The 24,667-nt window shown below is 39.9% G+C and overlaps 1 protein-coding gene across 2 annotated transcripts in view; it reads left to right on the top strand.

Annotated features, from left to right (window-relative positions):
• The window catches only part of LOC128733042 (glycerol-3-phosphate acyltransferase 1, mitochondrial), a 32,787-nt gene that overhangs the window by 4,403 nt on the left and 3,717 nt on the right, over positions 1-24,667 (top strand). Inside the window, exons 1-3 of one of the 2 annotated variants that reach the window (XM_053826606.1) lie at positions 2,858-3,377; positions 18,759-18,951; positions 19,251-19,361. In XM_053826606.1, coding sequence (XP_053682581.1) covers positions 3,313-3,377; positions 18,759-18,951; positions 19,251-19,361 — 369 coding nt within the window. In that variant the 5' untranslated portion in view covers positions 2,858-3,312. Of the gene's footprint in view, positions 1-2,857; positions 3,378-18,758; positions 18,952-19,250; positions 19,362-24,667 lie in introns of those variants that run through there. The other variant, XM_053826608.1, reaches the window with a different exon arrangement.

The raw sequence follows: 24,667 nt of genomic DNA, 5'->3' as shown, positions 1-24,667 counted from the left end.
ACTTTCCACTGAGAATGGCGTGATTTATGCCTTCTATAAGCGTGCATCCAAAGATGTACCTTTGGTCATAAAATAACATACATGCTGATTGTGTTAGTATGACAAATGCATTATTACTTACAGCTTCTGTTTACTTTACGAATGTCTGTTTGTATTCTGTTAGAATACATACGTAACGTACCTGTTTTATTATTGTTTAGGTTTAGCTGAAAACAAGGCAGAAGATGAAACTTGATAAGAATTAATACTCATTCAAAAAAAAAAAACAAGAAAAATAGACAATTTATGCAGTGTCAATATATCCAGTGTCTACTCGAGCAAAGTTTTAGAGCAAATTAAAAACAAAATAGCGCAACTGAATGCAAAAGTTCCACGCCTTGAAATTATTTAAATACTACTTTTGCTATCAAAAATTCCTCCATCTAATTCGGTCTATGGCAGCTGGCACCCGGTGCCCTTTTCGTATTCAATGCGAACACCATTTCTTTCCAGCATTCCACCATTCCAGCAACATGTCCTACCAAACCACGGTTTTTAGCAGAGCTGTAGACAAGCTGAACAGTTTATCTACCCAGACCATGCAGTAGTTAACAAACCACTTACCTTAACGCGTAGGGAACTACGCATAATCATAGGACTCCTCACCGGACATTGTCCCACTCTTTGCTATTTTAAGAGAATTGGCAAGGTCTTAACCGACATTTGTCACTTTTGCAATTTAAAACTGGAAAGTTCAGCGCACTTGCTCTTCCAGATGCTCTTGCGTCTTCCAGATGCAGCTTCTTCGGAAGGTACCATACTCCATTAGCTCCATACTCAGTACGGAAACTTCATCCCAAGAAGGTAGTCCGTAAACTGTGTACAGCAATCGGGGCCAGCTACAAAAGACAATCTTCGTGACTGTCGCAGTGGCATTTTTGAACCCTTCTGGCATAAAAAAACAAAGTTGCTGCAGTTACACTCATTCGACTATATTGCTGAGTGTAAACTAAAATCTTTCTGAATTGAGTTCTGCATTATTTTTTAAATTTCTGCTGCTAAAGGTCTGTAATGTTTGTAACATTGGTTTTCCCATAAAAAGTAACAGCCATACTACAGCGTAAATACCAAAAACGAATTCAAATACATATACTAGAAATGTTAAGATTTCTTAAACTAGATTTTTTGAAGTTAAAAGAAAACTTCGAAGCTCCTTTAAATATAAAACTTTCTAGTGCAAGTGACTGCTAATGCATTTCGCTTATAGCGATTTATCACTATTCTATGCGCTTTATTTATTGTGCGTTTATTTCGATATTTGGGATTATTTTCAAATGAATAGTGCTTGCCGGTTGGTCTAGGAGTTTACGTTCCTCTAGTGGTTATTATCGTGAATAAAACTATAAGCTCTGATACAAACTTCTGATAACCGCTATGAAGTTGCATACGGACCAATTAGCTCACTTTTCATAAGTATTTTATTATTTAATGAAGCTGGTGAAATGTTCAAGCCAATCAGCTTTGTTAATTTGAAAATATACATTCTTGAGCAGAAAAGTTAAAGTTTTGCTGCCAGATTATCCTGATCAATTTGGTTTATAGCAGCCATAATAAAATAGAATAATAAATTTCCGGTAGTTTCCGAAGTTGTGCAGTATATACGCTTTAAATTTTGTCGTACATATTGATATAACTTGTGGATAAAATCAACAATCCGATGGAATTTTGCAAATTTTTGAAAACTAGTTTGTATTTAATTAGTCAATCTCAATTTCTAGCAAACTTATTTTAGTTACTTCATGTGACTGTGACATGAAAACCGATTGATTATAACTATCTTTAACTCACACTTGTTGCATTCGTTTGCAGGCTAAAAAATCTAGAATATGGCAATATAGCCTAGCATAAAAAATGTATTCGGTGTTGAACTCTAATATTCTTCATAATAGCAGCAATAAATCTGTTTGATCAGGGTGTTACCGTGTTAATAGCACTAAAAAGCTAACAGATTTATTGCGGCAAAACAAGTAATCGCAATAAAGCCAATCTTGTGTTGGTACACACATTATATTGTATTACCACGCTCTACTTATAGTATGTTTATAACAGATGTAGCGCAGCCAACTAGTAGTTTTATCGTGGTAATATAAGCAACTTATAGCCAGCTATAAGTATGCTTTGTTTCGTATCATCTGAGTGTAAATAAACAATATAAAAAATAAACAATACCTTAATAGATCCTTTATAAAACTCAAATAAAACCAAGCAGCTTTAGAATTCTTACTTGGGTTGGATATAGACGTCTTTAAGACTTGACCCTTCTTTCTCAACAGCATTCGTAGCCGGTTATTAGAGTACAGGACAATTACGGGGTTAGTGCAACGATCCTACTGACTAGCAGCACCGTCTAACCGAGATTCAAACATACGACGATTGATTTGTTAGACCAGTCGTACTTTCATGCTAACTGGATGGCTCTGGCAGCAAAACCGTGGTCAAATGATTAATAGGATCAACCAAAGGAAAAGTATCAGCAATTACTGCAAATTGCGTCCGAAATTCAACGGGCAAATGCTCAAATTTGATGAGTAATACTTTGGAAATACCACAACATAATCGTTTTCGTCTCCTACTGATCAAGTACTGGAATAAATTGAATAAAAAATACAATTTCTGCACACGTAAACTCGCAGCAATCTATCAGCTGCGCACCCCTACATAAAAAAAATCAGGCCGGCTTTTCTGGTCTCGTCTTGACTGCTATCAGTGCCCCATACATGCACACACGAGCGGCATTCGCGGCGATAACAAAACAATCATAGCACTGGTTAGCGATTCTCAGTTATATTTCATTAGTCGAGATGGTCGGATCTTAAACATTAAACTGTACTTAATAGTTACTACTGTGCGGTTATTTCACGGATTTGGCCCGGTCGAAAAAATTGGATCCTTGCCAAACGTGTTGAGTTCGTTGTCGTCGTCGTCATCGTCGTCGCCATCGTCGTCGGTGGCGTGATCGTATCCCTCGAGCCCATTTTACTTTTCTGCGTTATGAGGGTTCAAACGGTCTCATTTGAATATTTTGAAGGCATATTCAACCGGCGCTAACAGTCGTGTTCCGGTCAATGGTCAGCGATGAATGTCAATCGAAAGTGAATCGAACCACTGTTGGAAAAGTGACTGTAGAAGAAATTGGTTGAAAGAGTTTACGAAATCAACGATTGCAGTTGAATGCAACGTGCCAGAAAAGAAAAAGGTTGCTAGTCGATCGCTATCTTTAGATTGATTGAACAACGTGATTTTGACATTATCAGTGAACACAGTATACGCGAAATGGTTGGCCTCGTAGAAGTTTTACTGTTTCTCGCTGTAGTTGGTTACTTCTTCAACAAAAGACGGTAAGCCTATCGGAAATTCGCAGTTCTTCTGCGGTATCAGGACCGTATTTCGCGATATTTAGTATGTAATCCTAGACGCCATGAAGTTTCCGCGTGTTCATGCTTTATAAATTTTGTTTTTGAGCTTATGACCATAGGCACCTCCCGCAGTACCTGGTCAATACTGCACAGTTTATTATTTTGTTCGTTCAGCGTTGTTTCTGTTTTATTTTGTTGCTGGTTTCTTTTTTATTGTTTATCAATTGAACTACGTTTATAAAAACAAGATTCAATCGGATTCACACTGATTGATCTTTTGATTATGAAAATATAATCAATCGCTGGAAACTTAGGATCATTGTGGTTTAGTATCGCAGTGAATACGGCAGAAGTCAACCGTACTCAATATGTTCAGCATATTTCTTCACTCTAGTAGTGCTTATACAGTTATTCTTAAGTCAAATTATCCTAATAGGATCAGGCTCATAATTTTGGAAAAGGCTAAAAGGTAATGTCCGGTTTGAGCACCTGCAATCTTAGGTAATTTTGATCCCTCTCCCACTAGGTTTGTATACGATACGCTAGCACGCGTACAGAAAAGTTTACAAGGGTTCTTTGAATTTTCCTTTGAAATTCTCTGATGAGTCTATCAGTCGCGACACAATAGAAATTTACGGAGCAGAATCTAACTTAAAAATACGGTACAGATGATATTGTCCCAACTCTTGATCTTCCAGGAGTCCAGCAGAAAACGGATCGTTGAAGGCCAATTAAACCACTAGCAATGACTGATTTTTTAACCTTTCCTCAAACCAGACGAGCTATCCATAAATCATGAAACCATAAGAATAATAATTAAAGATATTAAATGATATTTGAGAAAAATGAACACACAAAACAGCTTACACGAATGTTTTCGTTCGTGATAGCGCAAAATTGCTCAACTGAGGGGTTAGCCCTATTTGGTAGGAAAACGACATTGTTGTTTTACCAACCTAACGTGAACCGGGCATAGTGGCAGGATGCCAAATCCAGCCAAAACAGCGTCGGGTCTTTGTAAGCTATCAAGACTGGCAAAAGCCGCTTTTGGAGGCATTCGTTCCTTTAGATTTGTTCGTTGACGGTCCCTGGATTGATGAACGGCGGGCTCATCTTGCCATATCCGTGGATCGCTTGCCAGACAAGGAATTTTTCACCGAATTTCGACAGCTTCTTCTTTCGAACATTCTGGGAAGTTGGAAATTTCGAGGTAGCAATCTTGTCCTAGGTTTCATCATCCATCACAATACCGAACGATTCTGTAGGCAACTTTTTGTACAACTACCTTGTAGGAATTCTAACCACCATGTTCTGTTTGTCTCTCCAGTTATATGCGTTCTAAGTTTTGTACACGTGTAGTCATTGTTTTTTGCATAAAAACAAACAGCAGCCTTTACCTTTTTCGCCACGTCCCGGGTCGCAATGTTGGATTGCCGTTTGAGCTGGTTTTCTACCATCCTGGTCTTTATCGGATCTGCAGAGTCGCGTTTCCTACGGCTAGCCCCCTTTCACTTGGTAGTCTGATGCTCCTCTAGAGCATTTTGATCACTTGGCTGAATGCACAATTCCGAGCTGTTAAGTAATCCGTCGGTGAGAAGTATTTGGATTTTTCCATTCAGTTCCCATTTCTTTGTGCATTTTCTCTTGTTTCAAAGCCATTACTGTAACCACTTAACCAATTCCAACGAAACTCTGCCAATGTAAACAATACAATCTCAACTACTTTCAATCATAATCTCAGTCTTTTTGACTCAAGAGTTAGAAAATCTGCAAACCAATAAGTGTGTCTATATTTTTCAAATACTTACTTCAGCCGAGACCCGGGGTGGCTCTTGTATCAAGAATTTCTCGCCATTGTACTCGGTCCTGGGCTACTAGTCGCCAATTCGTTGCGCGTTCCGACACACGCAAGTCGGCTTCAACCTGGTCGAGCCATCGTGCACGTTGAGCCCCTCTATTCCTGGTGCCGGTGGGGTTCTTGGAGAGAACGGATTCCACTACACAGTTGTCCGGCATCCTTGCGACGTGGCCGGCCCACCGTAGTCTCCCAACTTTCGCCAGGTGTACGATGGAAATCTCTCCAAGCAGTGCCTGTAGCTCATGATTCATACGTCTCGGCCACTCTCCGCTTTCCGTTTGCACTCCGCCAAAAATAGCTCGCAACACCTTTCGTTCAAAAACGGCTAGTGCACGTATGTCTTCCGTAAACAAAGTTACTGTTTCAAGTCCGTAGAGGACTATTAGCGTTTGGTACATCGTTAACTTTGTGCGGCGGCTTATACTCCTAGATCGAAACGTCTTGCGGAGGGAAAAGTAGGCTCGATTTCCAACTAGAATGCGTCGTTGGATCTCCTTACTCGTGTTATTGTCGGCGGTGACCAGAGATCCCAAATATACGAACTCATCAACCACTTCCAGTTCATCGCCGTCAATAGTGACTGTCCGTGAGAGGTAAACATTACTTTCTCGGGAGCCTCTTCCTACCATATATTTGGTTTTCGACGCATAATTTGTAGCCCTATCCTCCGAGCCTCCGTTTTTAGTCTGGCGTAGATTGCCTCCGCCGTCCCACGGTTTCTAGTAATGATGTCGAGGTCGTCTGCAAAGGCTAGGAGTTGGCTACTCTTGCTGAAGATCGTTCCTCGTTTCGATGCCCGCTCGCCGGATCACACCTTCAATAGCGATATTAAATAACATACAGGACAGTCCATCCCCTTGCCGTAACCCTTTGCGCGATTTGAAAGAACTTGAGAGTGTCCCCGAAACGTGCACGTAACACATCACTCGTTCCAAAGTAGCTTTGATCAGCCGCGTCAGTTTGTCCGGAAAACCGTACTCGTGCATTATCTGCTATAGCTGTTCGCGTTCAACGGCATCGTATGCTGCTCTGAAATCCACGAAAATATGATGCGTGGGCACGTTGTACTCTCGACATTTCTGAAGGATTTGTCGGAGAGTAAAAATTTGATCCGTAGTAGCACGGGCCCCCATAAAGCCCGTCTGATACTGCCCTGCGAAATATTTTGCTATTGGGAATAGACGACGCAACAAAATCTGGGAGAGCACTTTGTAGGCGGCGTTGACCAGCGTAATGCCGCGGTAGTTACAGCAGTCTAGCCGGTCGTCCTTTTTGTAGATGGGACAGACTACGCCTTCCATCCACTCCTCCGGTAGTTTCTCTTCTTCCCAAATCCTTGAAATCAGCCAGTGAAGTGCCGTTGCTAGCGGTTCTTGGCCATTTTTATAGAGTTCAGCCGGGAGTCGGTCCTTTCCAGCGGCTCTATTATTCTTCAGCAAACCGATTTCTCACCAGATCTCTTCGAGATCGGGAGCCGATACGCTGTTGTCGTTTGTAGGTACTCCGAGGTTAACTTCCATTGCGTCTCCTGCTGCTATATCGCCGTTGAGGTGCTCATCGAAGAACTGCTTCCACCTGTCGACCACCTCGCGCTCGTTTGTGATTAGATCCCCTCCCTCGTCCCTACATATGTCAGGTTTTGGTGTGTGGGCCTTGCGAGTTTGGTTCACCTACTCGTAAAACTTGCGGGTGTCATTAGCCCGGGTTGTTCTAGCTCCTCACGATCTCTGTCCTCCTTCTGGTGCTTTTTCCTCCTCAGGATCGTGGTCAACTCATTCCTCGCTCGTCGATACTTGGCCAAATTCTCTCTCGTGGATATGCTCAGATAGTTTTGCCAAGCCAAGTTTGCCAAGTTTTTTCCTCTCTATCGCTTCTTGACATTCCCCGTCAAACCAATCATTTCGTGCACTCGAGGTTTCCACACCTAGCACCGCGGTTGCGGCCTCGTTGACAGCCGAGCGTATCCTATTCCATCCGTTTTCGAGGTTCGAAGCATCTAGCTCCACAAAGGAAGGCGCTTCATCCAGTAGGCGCGTGTAGTTTTCGGCAGTTCGCGGGTTGTCTAGTTGCCGAATGTTCAGCCGAGGAGGGCGGCTTTGTCGCGAGGTATAAACCGTCGATAGTTTTGAGCGCTGTTGGCAAGTTCATGCCAGCGCGCCTTACCCTATTAACCTAGCAAGCTAATTGCCGGCAGTTAGCAGCACGAAGGAACCATCACACTTACGGTTTCCAACCCTGCCGTCGGTGAGTGGATAGTGAAGAGAGCTGTCTGACAGAAACATGAAAGACGATATGTTTATACCTAATCTAGCTAAACCTAAATTGCAAGTCATCATATAGCTAACCTAAACCTTAATTGCAAGTCATCATAGACCTTATTCAAGTCTTATCTATATTATCTAAAGTCTATCTAAATTGATACATATCTATTGGAATTCTACAAGTTTATAATTCTATAAATCATACTAAACTTAAGAGTGCTAGTTTATAATTCTAAAAGAAAGTGCATCTTTAGCGATTCGATCGTACTACAGCTAACTAACATAACGCTTGGCAAACCAAGTACGGATCGAATACGAAGTAGTACAGCAAACCGTATCGTAGAAGCATACCGGAGGAATCAGTACTAAACGCGAAACTAAACGAAAATAATAATATGTTGGAGATTGCCAACAACTGGAACGTATTCCGAAATAATAATCCCCCTACCAGTAAATCCCAAGTCGCGGTCGTTTTATTTGGGGATTATTATTTCGGAATACGTTCCAATTGTTGGCAATCTCCAACAAGCGCACATGTACTGCTACTAGGTAGTGGTCCGAGTCAATATCCGCACTCCGTAGGGAGCGTACGTTAGTGATGTTCGAGAAAAACCGGCCCTCGATGAGAATATGGTCGATTTGATTCGAAGTTCGTTGGTCAGGTGATCTCCAGGTGGCCTTGTGGATATCTATGTGAGGAAAGAAGGTGCTTTTGATCACAAAGCCTTGGGAAGCCGCAAAGTTGATGCATCGCTGGCCGTTATCGCTCGTGTCGGTGTGCAGTCTATGGAGCCCGATGACCGGTCTATACATTGCTTCCCTGCCGATTTTGGCGTTCATGTCCCCGATGACGATCTTGATGTCCCGTGGTGAGCAGCTATCGTACGTTGCCTCCAGCTGCGCATAGAACCCTTCCTTCTCATAGTCGGGTCTACCTTCGTGTGGACAACGCACGTTTATGATGGTATAGTTGAAGAAACGGCCTTTTATCCTCAACACGCACATCCTCTCGTTGATCGCTTTCCAGTCCATTACGCGATCCTGCAATTTGCCCAACACTAGGAAGCCCGTTCCCAGCTCGTTGGTCGCTCCATCGCTCTGGAAAAATTGGGCTTTGCCGCCAAGGATCCTCAACACCTTCTCGCCTTTGCGACAGATCTCCTGCTGTGCCACGATGCCAAACTTTCGGGGTTCTAGCTGTCGCCACTAACGAAATTTAGCGATCTGCAGTTCCAGGTACCAAGTCTCCATTCCATGTCCTTATTTCGTCGCCTTGGTCCATGCCGAATGTTCCGAGAAGATATTTCTTGACTCTTGTTGTAAGTTTTTTTTTGGGTTTAGATAAGTAGCCGTACTAAGGCTTACGCTATCGAGTCTCGGGATGGGGCTGCCATCTTTCAGTGTCGAGACAACACTGTGCCTCATCCCCTTCGTTTCCACCGGGGTTGGTTACCCGATCTCCGCTAAGGTTGCTCGTATTCCGGGTGGTACCACGTGGAGGTAGGGGTAGGAGTTAGATAAGATGCTAGGGACCACAATGGGGTCTGTTTTACGCATTATCCAACCATTTTCGAATACCTACAGTTTATAAAAAATTTAACCGGACAAAGCTTCTTCTAACCTTGGAGTTCTTGTACAACAAAAACATCGACTTTATAGACCAACCTCGTGTTTCGTCTTGAACTTTTAATGAGGTCAGCCATATAATTAGGTTTCTACAATCGACGGAGGGAACGGTAGAAAAAAGTATTGAAACAAAGGTGTTGATAGTGCCCAAACAGAATGTGAATGGAAAATTAGGTAAAGGAGGGTCATTGAATCAACCATTAGGTAAAGGAAGGTCATCGTTCCTCTTTTCCCAAGCTGGGGGATTCGCTGATCGAATTTACTTTGTTAGAGATTGTCAGATTTTGATGTAACTGAAATTTGAAAATCTCGGCCAGGCGGTGCTGCTAGATAGAGTCAGTAGGATTGTTGCACTAGCTCCGTAACTGTTCTGTACTCTAACAGCCGGCCGCAAAGTCTGTCGATAAAGAAGGGTAATATCTAAAGACGGTTATGCCCAAGGACTCGTGTTTGACATTTGAAAATATAGTTTACTAAATTATATATAGCGTAATTTGCCTATCCCAGTTGACCTCGAGGTACGACATTACTCTAATAAGGCAGTCGTTGTATGTTCGAATCTCGCGTTGCAGAGGCTACCAGAGTAAATAGGATCGATAGCCCCCGCAATTGTCCATCACTTTAACAGTTGGTTGCAGAGTCTGTTGAATGATACAGATCAGGTTTTAAAAACAAAATTGCAGCGTCATGGCTTTACTTTGCTTTTTGAAATTTGTCTGTTGTTGGACGCTTTCTATGATTGGACAGTGTCCAGTAAAACGCAGATTGCAGAATCAATTCACGCCGAATGCTTATTAAAATATACAAATTACCGGCTTTGTTCAGCTGTAGATTATTTTTTGTAAAAATACCACACTATGATTTATAATTTGAAAAAGCAAATCTGCCTAAGATGTATGGTCGTTTGCTTTGACAATCGAGTGGTAGTGGGTTCGAATCTTAGTAGAATCAAGCAATTCGATGTCAAGTGACTTTAGCATGGGTTTATTCTCTGGCCCCTCATTTACCCTTCCTTCATGCTGAATTCTATATTTACCCGCTAAAACCTCTTGATAGTGCAAAAGTCCCTCCTATAGTTAAAAGTGTACTGGTCAGAGAAACGAGAGAGTCGTCGCCAGGGACAGTTATAATATGGGATAGTACTGACGTACTTGCTGATAAAGACCCGTAAACTGAAATTCGTAGTTTTTCCATTTTAAAATAATATAATCATACTAAATGGAATAAGCTTAATAAATGGAATTAAGCATACTTCTGTATTAATACTAGGTATAAGGATATGCAAGATATCTTAAAAAAATACCTGAATCTCAGGTCCTAAATTCTGCATTACCAGGGTCATTTATAAAAAAGGTAAATAGTTGCTCGAGGAACATAATGACCAAGGACAAATTACAACTTGTTATAGCTTTTAGCTTTAAGAAGGAGATTAGTATTGCAAAGTAGTAAATTTAATTAAATATCTACAATTGAAAAACATACATTGCCTATATCAATAGTTATTTATCTACAAAACACTAGCGGCAATCAGTTTATGCCTCCCAGTTGGTCTCGAGGTATGATACTGTCCTAATAAGCCAGTCGTCGTATGTTCAAATCTTGACTGGGAGAGGTTGTTAGAGTCAATAGGATCGTACCAATTGGCAGTGCCATTGTCCTGTACTCTAACAGCCGGCTGTGAAGTCAGTCGTATAAAAACAGAAGGTCAAGTTTCGATAACGGAATGTGGCACCTACGCTTTGCTTTTTTTTAATGTTAATTTTTTTCAGAAATACACAGCATGATTTTCAAAAGTATTAAGAAGGCTCAAACCACTACGTAGGCAAATCTACCGCATTGCCCCGACCAATATATGCATTGCACCATAAACGGGGCGCTGTTTACACAATTTGGTACAAAGTTGAAACAAGCTGCTCCGTTGTTCTACGGCTCGGTGGCGCTGTTCTTGTCTTCGTCTACGACAAAAATAAGACATCTAACCAAAGCGCATATCTTACATGTAAGTTCACAAGACAATAATATTGATAACAATGATACTGATTGAATGACTGTTCATCCGAACTATCAGCAGCAATGGAAAACTGATTAAGCAAATCGGTACTGTACCACTTTGTTCGACATTTCGATTCATTTATTGCCGTTAGTCATATTGATCATAGCCTATTCAAAATAATGGCGTATTTCGAAATCTGTAGTTTTCTCTTCTACGTTTCCTAATGAAATTGTAATTCAATTCAAATTTTTAAGAGGTCATGGTATCCAGTTACAATTTAGAGGTGAATAAATTTGTATAGGTCTAGCTAGTTGTTCACTACACCTGGTAACGTGTGCAGTTGGGCAGCACAGAACGGGTTGAAAACAAGCGGTTTGGATGTACATAACCGAGTTACAGTTTGATTTGCGTTTTGTGCAATTTCGCTCCATTCTATGGCATCAAGAGCACAAACAAGAACACCTTGTTCCTCATAATGTTGAACTTGACGGGTTATTCGAAGCTTTATTCGTCAGTGTAAGCTGATCGTAATTCATGTTTAATTTCGTCCGCTGAGATAATTGTCTCAGTCGATTTTAAGCTTAGTGTTACTTAAATCAAGTTAAATTGTAACAAACTTATTATTTGAATATAAATAAGTAAGGCCTACATAATTTTTTAAGTAATGGATTCTATAGTTTCAGTTTCAGTTCAATAGTTAATATTTTCAGCACTAAATAGAAGCGAAAAGTGGAGCATAGCAAGTTTAGAAAATTCCAAAAAGACTTTTTAATTATGCGTAGTAGTCCAATCTTTCCAACTTTAATATTCAGGGATGTATAAGGATTTTTAAGAGAAATGCCCCTTGCCCGCCAAAGGGCGGCCATGGTCACCATAGAGCTAACCTGTGGTTTCCTTTACCAGTTTAGCATTGAAACGTCCTTTGCCACAAGTAGGCAAAGTAGATAATATTTTTTCGATAGAAAGATAGCGAAATGTTAATCACAACTTTCCTGAACTTGCATATAATGGCTTGATGTGTTTACTAAGCTCAGTATTACCATTAATAAATGGGTATAAGCACGACCAGGAGGTACATAGGTAATCACTTACCAAATCGATAAAAAAAAATCCATCAGTCATCGGTTGAGTGTTTATTAGCATGGTAACCCATTGAAATTCCCACTGGAATTGAAATTCAGTAATCAGGGCAATATTATCAGGGAATGTGACCGCCGCTGCGTGGGGGGCTATCGGCTTAAGGTATAAATAGCAGCGATAAGACAATGCATCGAAAATGCATTTTGTGATTGCGAAATGAACTTTAAGTCAAGTGCAGGGTGAATTTGAATTTTGTATATGCGTGAAAGAAAAAAAAATCCTTTTTTTATTTCTTTTTTTAATCGAACATAGCAAATTCAAAGCAAAGTAAACTGACACGAGAACTAACTTATGAAACTTGCTAAATTTTCGGTCTAGGTGTATTTTTCTTTGTTTGTAATATTTGAAAAAGGAATACAGCAGCGATAATCTTACCGGAAAACCAGCAATTCAAGTTCAATGATTGTTGAGAAGTTACTATAGGCGACTTGTGGTGGACTAACGATCATTGAAGTCTTGTCACGTACTGCTGTAACGCTCGGGTGCATGCCCGGGTTGGACGTTTTACTGTTGCACGTACTCCGGATGAACCTTGTTATGATGTTTCTTTGATTTGCAGTCTGCTTACTTTATTGATAATTTTAGCGGTATGATGTCCATTTACGAAAGTTTACCTTACTTGTGATTGTATCACAAATTAGTGACTTCAATAACATCGTAAGAGCTAACCGCGTGCTTCGCTCTGATCTTCCTAAAACGTTGAAAAAACAGAATATTGATTAAGAGAAACTTATGTACTATTTTTTGATTAGGCTCATTCATCTAACGGTGCTTGATAGCTTGGTCCTAGTCAATTTTCTAACCTTGTTTGAGCGGATTCTGTTAAAGTCAGCAGGCTGGTAAGGCAATATAATTGGTCCTGTCTTCTATCGGCTGGACGGTTGAAGCCAGTGATTCATGAATAACTGTCCAATATCTGCGAGACAGTTTCAGGACGGGACAGTTTTTTTTTTGAGTTTTGCTTATATGTTTGTAGTCATGGCTTCAGTTTTATCATCTGTTACACACTTAACAATATCAATGATTGACTAAGAAAAAATGAAAATCAATTTTGCAAAAATGATGCGTTCAGATACCCCACCAACATTAGTTCAACATGGTTGACTGGTGAACTTTTAGGATTTACCGGTGTCCGCATCCGGTCAACCGAAAATAGGAGGTAAAGATACCTGATAAGAATCCACAAACCCTCGTCGGTTCGATTGTAAAATAAAACGATTGCGGACAGGCAGTATACAAAAACTAGTTCAGTACAGCTGGCGGTACTCCCTCCCAGTTGGTCTCGAGGTATGATGCTGGCCTAATAAGCCAGTCGTCGTATGTTCGAATCTTGGTTGGGACAGGCTGTTGGAATCAATAGGATCGTAGCAACTGGCCCTGCAAAATTGTCCTGTATTCTAACAGCTGGCTGCGATGTTTGTCGTATAAAAACAGAAGGTCAAGTTTCGATAACGGAATGTTGTGTAGCACCTAGGCTTTGCTTTTTTACAGCTGGCGGTAAAATCAATCTTTATTTTTACCACCAAATTACTCCAGTTCCTACTCTTTCTGTAGAATTAGACTATCCCCACTGCCATGTGATAATCGAGGCCGACCTTGTGGTACTCCGTATGCCTCTAGTGCCACGTTGATTGAAGCACTCTACGGCCTCGCTAATGATGATGTCAATAGGCAACAGAATACCCGCTAAGACGCAGATTGCGTCATGTGAAACTGTGCGATACGCACTCGCCACTCTCAAGCACATAAGACCTAAGGTGCTTTCCAACTTAGCTAGATAGCTTTTGGTACCTAACGTCGATGACCACATCGGCCCGCCTGACTATGGACTGGACCACGTTGGCTAATAGCCTTCGCTTGCTGCCATATACCGCAGAGCTATTAAACATCATACGAGACAATGCCGAAATAGCTGTGGATGCCTTCTTGTAGACATAGTCGACGTGGCTCCCGAACTTGAGATTGTCGTCGACCATGACTCCCAGGAGTTTTAAGGACCGCGTTGACGAAATAGAGAGAAATTTCTTACGTCAAGCGTGACAAAATAGCGGATACCCGTCCTCTTACGCTGGATTGCCACATCGGCTGTCTTAGTGACAGACAAGATGGCATCCACTGTACCCTCGTTTGTACCCTGTACCCCGTTTGTACCCTCAGTGTACTGTACGAGCCTGTTAAGGATAACCCTTCCCTGCACCTTGCCGGCAGTATCGAGCAGACAGATAGGCCTATATGACGAAGGAACACCCGGAGGTTTTTCCGGCTACGGCAAAAGGACCAGGTTCTGCTGCTTCCATCTGTCCGGGAAGTGGCCATCTTCCAGGCATCTACTCATTACTGCCCCGAATAATTCGGGTGCCTCCAAAATAGCCGCTTTAATGACCAAGTTCGGGATTCCGTCTGGTCCCGGTGCCTTACTCCCCTTTAGAGATTTTGCGATCTCAATGAGTTCCTCGTTCGTAACCGTCGCTTCTTCCTCGACCTCTGAATCGCCGTCGCCCACGTTACTTCGGATGTCCGGCAGGGAAGCCGACCATCTTACACTATGGTCTATTTTGCTTGCTTAGTGTGGTTTATTATAATGTATTTACCACGATACCCCACCAAAGTAGAACTTAAACAAAAATTTTTTATCCAATAATCTTCAATTTGTTAGTAGATAATTGCAAACAAACCACGAGAAAGAGACTGATACGCGATTATTTAGTTCATCTAGTAGCTAAATAACCCCATATTAGTCACAGCTCTTCTGTCCTTTGCACATATTCTCAGAATGAATGAAAACAACTTGACGAATGAGTCATTTGTTTCTTAATCGCTTTTTATGAAAACAATGCATTTTTTTGAAAGCATAAGAGTCATCGACTTGATGTTAAAAGCTATGTTAGGAAAGGAATATTATCAATCCTGCTACAGTAGCAGCCTAAAGGACTAAAACCAGCAAAGAAGAAGTCCATAACCAGCAGAAGTGATGATTACAACTTCGATTTGAACTATTTTCAGCGGATTTATAGACTACCAAAAAAGTATCATAAACGAATGTTTGCTAAGAAAAGTCCTACTGCTACCTATGCTATTTAGGCCTACCAATCAAAAAGATAATTTTATAAAATGTTTGTGAAAGATGGTAACACGGGCAACACACTATAAATGATGTTTATTGAATAGAAAATATACGATATACTAAAATATGCTTCACTTATATATAACTTCGTATAAGAAGTTATTAAAAAATACCACATTTTATAAAACTAATGTCGTCATCTTTACAATTTGCCTTTGTCTACCGGTATTTTTCCGACGCTATGGAAAACGGCGTTTATGTTTCCGGTTCATAAGGAAGGCGATAAAAAGAACATCGAGAATTATCGAGGTATCGCCGCTTTGTATGTGGTATCCAAGCTATTCGAAAAAGTAATTTTGGGACCAGTGTTCTATCATTGTAAGCAATTCATCGACAATTCTCAACTCATGCCACGACGATCAACCACAACCAATCTCCTTTCATTTACTACTTATGCTACGGATACCATGTCAAACCGTTTCCAAACGGATGCAATTTACACCGACCTTTCTGTTGCTTTTGATAAGTAAAATCATGAAATTGCGATTGCCAAACTTGACAGAATATGACTTGGCGGCACTTTACTGCTCTGCACTGCAGGGATGAGAATAAAAAAAAATCACACTTTGCTCAGTCGCGAATTATTGTGCTCCGTTTTGTTTTACCTTTTCTCTATTTTACTGACTGCGATTGCTCAGCAAGCTGAACATTGATGTTCTACCCTCTACTCATTGAGGAGTGAACTGAGCAACAAAATGTTAATACAGACCGGACTCGATTATCCGGGGATTCGATTATCCGGGTTTTTAGACTCGATTATCCTGGTGAAAAAATTTTTTTTTATCACTGATTTATTTTAAACCCAAATGTTATAATTTTCATGCTACATGATGATTCCAACTACACAAGCATTGATTAACCTCCCTAAAGCTAAAAAATTCCTTTCTTATATCCCTTTTATCGGCGAAAAAAAATCAAAAATAAATCCCGCGATGATGAAATCAATTTTTTTACTTAAAAATCATCATCACCATTATCATTATCATTATCATCATCATCGTAATCATCAGTAAAAAAATTGGAAAAAAGGAATTTTATGACTTTAGGGGAGATTGATCAATAATAAAAAAAAACATTTATAATACCTAAATATTGAAAAACATAACACACAAAAAATAATATTGTACCAAAAAAAATCATCAGTGGAAAAAATCGTAAGAAAGGATTTTTCTGACTTTTGGGAAGATAGATCAATAATAAATAAAACATTTCTGATATCTAAAAGTCAAAAAACTTGACATACCAAAAAAAAAAATTTGTACCAAAAATGATGATTTAGGCTGATTTAGGATTCAGGCTGAAAATAAAAATGAGCACCCGGATAATCGAGTCCGGGCTGTACAATTTTTGGTTGCCCATGATATGGGACACAAAAAACTGTTTAGACTTCTCGCACCGGCAACAGTGCAAAAAATGTTGCATATGACGATAGTGGATGATAGATATGGCAACATTGGAATTCCCGTGCAGTTTCTTTTTCGATCAATAAGAAACTAAAGTTTGTTTATATTTCTCTTTATTTTTGGCCTGCTTCGCTTTGCGTGAAAGGACTGGACTTCTCATTTGTGGCAGCAGTTCTGCTCATTGTATTGAACAAAAAAGGTGCATTTTTTGCACAATGAGTGAGGAAATGGCAAGCCTGCTGCTCTGGTTGAAGTCCTATTTGGTAGAGATGGTCGGGTAGCGGAAAATTTACCCGAAACCCGCACCCGTACCCGTACCCGCCGGGTACGGGTCGGATTCGGGTATTGAAAAAAAATAATTTGCTGGTTCGGGTCGGGTACGGGTTCCTAATTTTTGGTTTTGAAACCGGGTACGGGTCGGGTCGGGTATCTATCGACCTCATTTAACACTATAGATTGTCGGGTATCCAGACCCGTACCCGTGCCCGACGGGTTGCGGTCGGGTTCGGGTATCAAAAAAAATAAACTTGCGAGTTCGGGTCGGGCACGGGTTTTCATTTTTTTTTCTTAATCGGGTACGGGTCGGGTTCGGGTATTCAAATTTTCATACCCGACCATCTCTACTATTTGGCTGATCGGCATGTCGCTGTTAAAACCGGAAAATCATTATCCAGCGAGTTTATTGCTACGTCTGGTATTCCACAAGGCAGTCATCTAGGTCCGCTCATCTTCGTGCTATACTTCAACGATGTAAACTTTTCGCTACGAGGACCCAGGCTTTTTTTTGCTGATGATCTTAAGATCTATCACGAGGTCAAAAAAGTAGAAGACAACATATGTTTGGGCAACAGCAACAGGAGAACTTTTCTAGATGGTGTGACGAAAATAGAATGGTGCTCAACATTAGCAAATTGTGTCGTTTTCCAAGAAAAAATGGTTAATCCTTTTTGACTATTATCTAGGAGGTGAAGTAATTGAAAGAGAGTCTTGCATCAAGGATCTGGGAGTCCTTCTTGACTCACAGCTGACCTACAAGCAACACATCAGCTACATCGTTGCAAAAGCATCCCATGACTGCGAAAAACTTAACCGATATAGATTTCTTGAAGAGTTTGTACCGCGCGCTTGCCCGTTCGACGCAGGAATATTATTCGGCGGTCTGGAATCCCCATTATCTCAACGGCGTTGAACGGCAACGGCAAATCCATTCCGTTCGCCCTTCGTCGCATTCCTTGGAACAACCCGCTCCAGCTACCACGATACGAAGCGCACCTGATGCTAATTGGACTGGACATCTGTGCGGAGCAATCCTTGTAACTGATCTCCTAATGGCGAGGACCGATTGTCCATGGCTTCTCAACCATATCAGTCTACAAACCCAAACACGACTTCTTCGTAGCAGAATGTTCCTCCAAGTACCATTTCGAAGGACAAATTATGCAGCAAACGGGGCCATCGTAGGGCTACAACAAGTTTTCAGTCAAGTGTCAGCTGGCTTCAACTTTCACCTAAATTGTAGGACTATTCCTGGCAACTTTTCAAATATTTTACGTACTAGTTATACTACATTATCATTAGGACAACAATATGAACCATTTATGTTCATTTACAACAATCTGCGCAAAGCCTGCTTAGCAAAGTATGTAAATAAAAAAGGCATAACTACAGCTAAATGAAATCATATGGCACCAAATCACGCATCGATTAAGGGCACCAGTGAATCACATGTTCGTACGACTTGCTATCACAGTTTCTACGGTTGAATGCAAAACGAGCCGGGTTCAAGGAGTCATTTTTCACTATCATCATCAGTCCATGCGTCTTTTCGTGAGCCAAGCATGCACGCGAAATGTTTGCAACGGAAACAGCTGATTCTACGATCAATAGAATTTTTATTTTGATGTTTTTGCTGTGTACCTAAATATGATTTAATCGTTTGTGTATTTATTTCATTGCAGAGGAACCGACATGGTGGACATCATATCAAATCGTCTGCAGGAAGCGTACGGATCTTTCCGACTTCCGGGCATGTTTGGGTCTACAACGACACAAACGGTGGAAGGTGGTGGATTCTCAACTTATGCCATGCTTAAACGTTTCGGTGAGCAGAAGAAACGGAAAAGGCAAACCGATAAAGACAATGATCGTAAGGTAAGTTGATAATGGGGTAAACTCAAAAACCATGACATGCATTACGAATCTCAGTAAATCAGTACTTACTGCTCTACTCATGCATGAAACTATGTGCAATCAATTGGAAGGGTCAATTAAAGCTACCCTATGTGCATTCTTTTCGCTTTCATCAATAGCATTTCGCATACAATAAAAACCCATTTGTAAATACACATCCAGTAACAAAAGCTTTTCTTCTTTTATCTTTCTATCCTCTTACTTGAATGGATCTGTCTTGTATCACACTACACATACACGTTTGTCATCAAATCGCTTAGATGCGTGAGGAAAGTCTCTACCAGATGAAGGAAACACCGACACCGCACATCCCACTGCTAGCCAAATCGGCCAATGGTTTAGTGTGCAGATTTTGTTCACCAGATAAAAGTGTAAGTCATTAACGCTATCTGCCTAAAAATCGATGTATTATTAGTCCAGTCCCACTTTATTGCGATGGAGTGTAGTTATTACAGACAAATGGGACTTAAATTTCTTTCCTAAACTATCAAGGTTAAGCGGAGATAAACCAACAACCGTAATTCATTATTTTAAAAGCATTAAAATATAGGTAGAACTGACCATTGTTTTTCAGCAGGACAAACTTATCTGTAAATTTCTAATAAAATAACGATATTTTAACACGATCTTACCCCATCGACCCTTACGAGATAAACGCAAATTTAAACATCTCCAAGCGACGTTCTAAAAATAGAATAACAATAGCACACACCGCCGAGCGGTTATTACAAGTTGCATGATTCCAGCTTTGCTCTAAATTGAACACTTCCTTCGTTATGGAGTGATGTGTCACTGAACGTGATCAGCATGCCACTGTGCTACAATCGTTTACCAAGTCCAACATCGCGATTACACTTAAGACACTTCGACTGCGGTGCGAAAATTTGACAATATTAGCATCCTATCACTAAAAAACATAATCAATTTGTTTCACTGTGACTATCCCCTCGGTCATTTTAAGATTTGGACTTGTTTGGGTCAAAGCATGACCGAATATTTAGAAAATTTTGAAATATAATTGTCTACAAAATCAACAGGCTTTATTATTTTTTTGGAGGTTTAATCAAATTTTCTTAGAAATTCAAAACAAAAATTATATTGAAAAGTTACCTACACAAAAAAATGATAGTAAAGAAGGGATGCAGAACTCTGTAGGGGGAGCCGAGGCATAAAGGACACCTTAACTGTTTTCAATTAATTACGAGCAAAAAGAACCAATTGAATTCAACCTGAAAAGGCCCAAAACTTAGATGAGGGTATAATCTAAACAGTTTCAGTGAGTTCAATATCAAAATAATATCAATATAGAAAAAAATAACGTTTTCGTTCCAGATGTTTTTTCGCGCGCTATTAATAGGTACGGGGCAAAAGTGCCACTATGGTGGGGAAAATGACCACAAGTAGAGAAATGTTAAATTTTCACTTCTATCTATAGGAATTAGGTCTAGTTAATGTGTTAGACCAAAAACAATACAGTCGCATTTCGCTGGTTGGGCCACCACCTCGGCCCAACTAGTGAAAGTGATTCGTTAGTTGGGCCAACTGACAGAAGGGCAAGATTTCATGAGGGGTGCATGCATCGTTTTTTGTTGGTGTTACAATTTTGAAAAACGTTGAACCGATATTGGGCTAGTCTCGCATTTTTGTTTGTTTGAAGCATAAAATGAGGTGTTTGTTTTAAGAACAGGTGTAAAATGCACAACAATATACATATATATTGAACTAGCTGACCCGACAAACTTCGTATTGCCACAAATTAACCTGTGTTGTACATAAATCATGAATCTCGGATGATCTTTGTCACAATCTCGAGTTTTGCAAGCCCCCCAGTGGAAGGCGCTTCCGACGGCGGGTCACCGGCAACACTCGCGACCGTCTCGTCCTGAATGATCTAGTGTTACTATAGATAGTTTTTGTGGTCTTGTATTGACTAATGTTTTATGGAAGAGTCTCGAATTTCTCGAGTTCGATTAGTTTTTGAGTTTCGCAAAAATTTCTGTTTTATTTGTATGAGAGTCCATATCCCCCTACCACAGGGGTGAGAGGTCTCTAACTATCGTAAAATAAATTCAAGACTCCAAAATCTCCCACATGCCAAATTAGGTTCCATTTGCTTGATTAGTTCTTAAGTTATAAGGCAATTTGAATTTCATTTGTATGGGAGCCCCCCCCCCTCTTAAAGTGGGGAAATCCATAGAAAATATACCATAGAAAATATTCTTGCCTACAAAAACACCCACATGATAAATTTGGTTCCATTTGCTTGATTAGTTCTAGAGTTATGAGGAAATTTGTATTTCGTTTGTATGAGAGCCCCCCCTCTTAAAGTGGGGCCTCCAGTAACCTCCATATGCCAAATTTGGTTCTATTTGCTTGATTAGTTCTCGAGTTATGAGGAAATTTGAATTTCATTTGTATAGGAGCCCCCCCCTCCTAAAGTGGATAGGGGTTCTAATTCACCATAGAAAGTATTCATGCCCTAGAAAACTTTCACATGCCAAATTTGGTTCCATTTGCTTGATTAGTTCTCGAGTTATGAGGAAATTTGTATTTCGTTTGTATAGGAGCCCCCCCTCTTAAAGTGGGGAGGGGTCCTTATTCACCATAGAAAATATTCTTGCCCTCAAAAACTTTCACATGCCAAATTTTGTTCCATTTGCTTGATTAGTTCTTCAGTTACGAGGAAATTTGTATTTCATTTGTATAGGATCCCCCCTTCCTAAAGTGGGGAGGGGTCCCAATTCATCATAGAAAAAAATTTTGTCTCCAAAAACACCCACGTGCCAAATTTTGTTCCATTTGCTTGATTAGTTCTCGAGTTATGAGGAAATTTGTATTTCGTTTGTATAGGAGCCCCCCCATCTTAAAGTGGGGAGGGGTCCTTATTCACCATAGAAAATATTCTTGCCCTCAAAAACTTTCACATGCCAAATTTTGTTCCATTTGCTTGATTAGTTCTTCAGTTATGAGGAAATTTGTATTTCATTTGAATAGGATCCCCCCCTCCTAAAACGGGGAGGGGTCCCAATTCATCATAGAAAAAATTTTTGTCTCCAAAAACACCCACATGCCAAATTTGGTTCCATTTGCTTAATTACTTCTCGAGTTATGAGGAAAATTGTGTTTCTTTGGTACAGGAGCCCCCCCTCTTAAAGTAAGGAGGGGTCCCAATGTACTATAGAAAATATTCTTGCCCTAGAAAACTTTCACCTGTCAAATTTGGTTTCATTTGCTTGATTAGTTCTCGAGTTATGAGGAAATTTGTATGGAAGCCCCCCCCTTTTAAAGAGGAGAGGAATTATAATTCCCCTTATAAAGAGGGGAGGGGTCTCAATTTACCATAGAATAAATTCTTGTCACCGAAAACACCCACATGCCAAATTTTGTTCTATTTGCTTGATTAGTTGTCGAGTTATACAGAAATTTGTGTTTCATTTGTATGGGAGCCCCCCCTCTTAGTGGGGGGAGGGGTTTCTAGCCATCACTAAAACCTTTCCTGGCCCCAAAAAACCTCTAGATGCATACTTTCACGCCGATTGGTTCAGTAGTTTTCGATTCTATAAGGAACATACAGACAGTCAGAAATCCTTCTTTATAGGTATAGATTGAATATATTGCTACGTCAGATATGTAAATAAGGAATGCACTAAGAAGCATCGCAATAGTCCTGTGCTCTCGCTGCGAAGTCTACCGTATAAAAAAGCTACTTTTTCGAAAAGACCTAAGTAAGTTGATGTATTAAAGTGCATTTGCTAGACTTAGTCTTAGCTAAATTTAATCGTTCAATACACTGAGAACAATAATCTATCGGAAGCTACGCGACTTGAATTCTTTGAACTAATCGAAGTTTCGTGAAGCGAAACGGGTAATATGCGGATATTTTTCTTTTTGAAATAAACTGTGAAAATTTCAAAAAATTATTATTAAAAATTAACGCGAATTACAAGTTGATATGCTTTTGCTTACCCCTTGAAAGAATTTACGACTGATTGTCAGTTTTAATTTGACAACCATTTTTGACATCCAGTTTCGTTTTGGTTGGGCCATAGCCCAACTAGCGAAGGCCCAACTAAAACGAAGCTGTATTAGAGCCCCAACCAGCGAAATTCGACTATACACATAAAGATAAATAAGATTTCAATATGCTTATTTTCGGCATTGTCATTATCATTTTGTGCAATTTTCAAACAGTAAAATTTCAAAATCATTTTAATCTATGAGTTTATATTTTTTATCGATGATATTTCTTAAGGTATATTGTAAGACGCTTTAGAAACCATAAAATATAACCATATTAAAATTCTTCGTTTTAATGGAAAACTGAAGAGTGGCTCTTTTGCCCCGGGTGGTCGTCTTGCCCCTTGTTCCCCTACTTTTATTTCCTGTTGTGCAAATGCTAAGAATTATAGGATTCGATTTATTTAATATTTCCATAGCATAGCATACCCAGAAAATTAACAATCTTTATAACTTTACGAAGTATTAGTTATTAATGCTATGAAATATATTCAGAAAAGAAAAAAAAGCGTTTTGGCAAAGCTCTCCAACCCAAACCAACAGGTAATATTGGAAGATGTTGTAATTTTATAATCTTGTTACCAACCGGCAGTGTAAAGCGCGGATGGCTAAATATTATTCAAACGCCTTGCGTTATCATAAACGCACTTTTACCCGTGGCTTCAGTTGGCCTCAGCGGGAACAAAATACTCAATGATAACAAGGCTTCATCGGTATCGGTCGTAGGCATAGAGCTTAACCATATACAATTTCCTTTGTGACGATTCGACTAATTTCGAAGATGGTAAAGTCAAATGGAAACATACTATAATTTCCATACACCCAGACATGCGATCCTACTTTTTCCTAATAATTTATTTTAAACAGGTTGAAACCAATTAAGGAAGAATATGGAGAAATCTAGATACTATTGTTTAATGAAAATTTGCTTAAAAAAGTTATATTCACTTTTCCATTTTTCAATTTGCCTAACTGTGGACATAGGATCAAAGAATCTGATAAATAAATAGTTATCAAAAGTTAGTCTAAACCAATTTCGGGACCGATTTAAAGTTGCTTATTTAGATTAAATCTTCACACCTACCAAGTATCATTGGATTCTGCATCATTCTGAGAGCAAACTGTAACCCCATAGACGAGTTGATGTGAAATACGTCATTTATCAGATAAATCAGAAAACTTCGGAACGACGATACTGGTTACTAGCTGCCAAGACAACCTAAGTCAATAAACTCGCCCTAAAAGAATATACACCATAAGTAAGCCTAGTTTCAAAAAATCCTTTAGCTTTTCTTTAAATTTCATCATATTTGAGGTAATACGCTCTGCGAACCCTGTATGATAACTGTATGATTAATAGCGAATATTCCTTTCAAAATCTTTTAAGAATAAGGAAACACCTTCTCTAACTAATACATTATACAGAATTAAACTGGCATATCATTCGCTGTTTTTTATACTCCTAGCAACCGGTGTGTCCCATCTCAACCGGCATCTTTACTGGTGGATTTAATAATGATGCCATTATCCATCTAACATTAGTGCATCATTTCCTCTCTCGTTTTTGTAGGGTGTAAGAAAGTAATTCTACGCGCAATCTGAGTCTCAGCGCGCAATATGCAAACGCAACTAAATGAGAACACTCGAAGTACCTACTGCC

The sequence above is a fragment of the Sabethes cyaneus genome, chromosome 1 (genome assembly GCF_943734655.1).
Source record: "Sabethes cyaneus chromosome 1, idSabCyanKW18_F2, whole genome shotgun sequence".
Taxonomy (NCBI): domain Eukaryota; kingdom Metazoa; phylum Arthropoda; class Insecta; order Diptera; family Culicidae; genus Sabethes; species Sabethes cyaneus.
The sequence above is the reverse complement of the archived record's forward strand: the minus strand, read 5'-3'. Positions and strand labels throughout refer to the sequence as shown.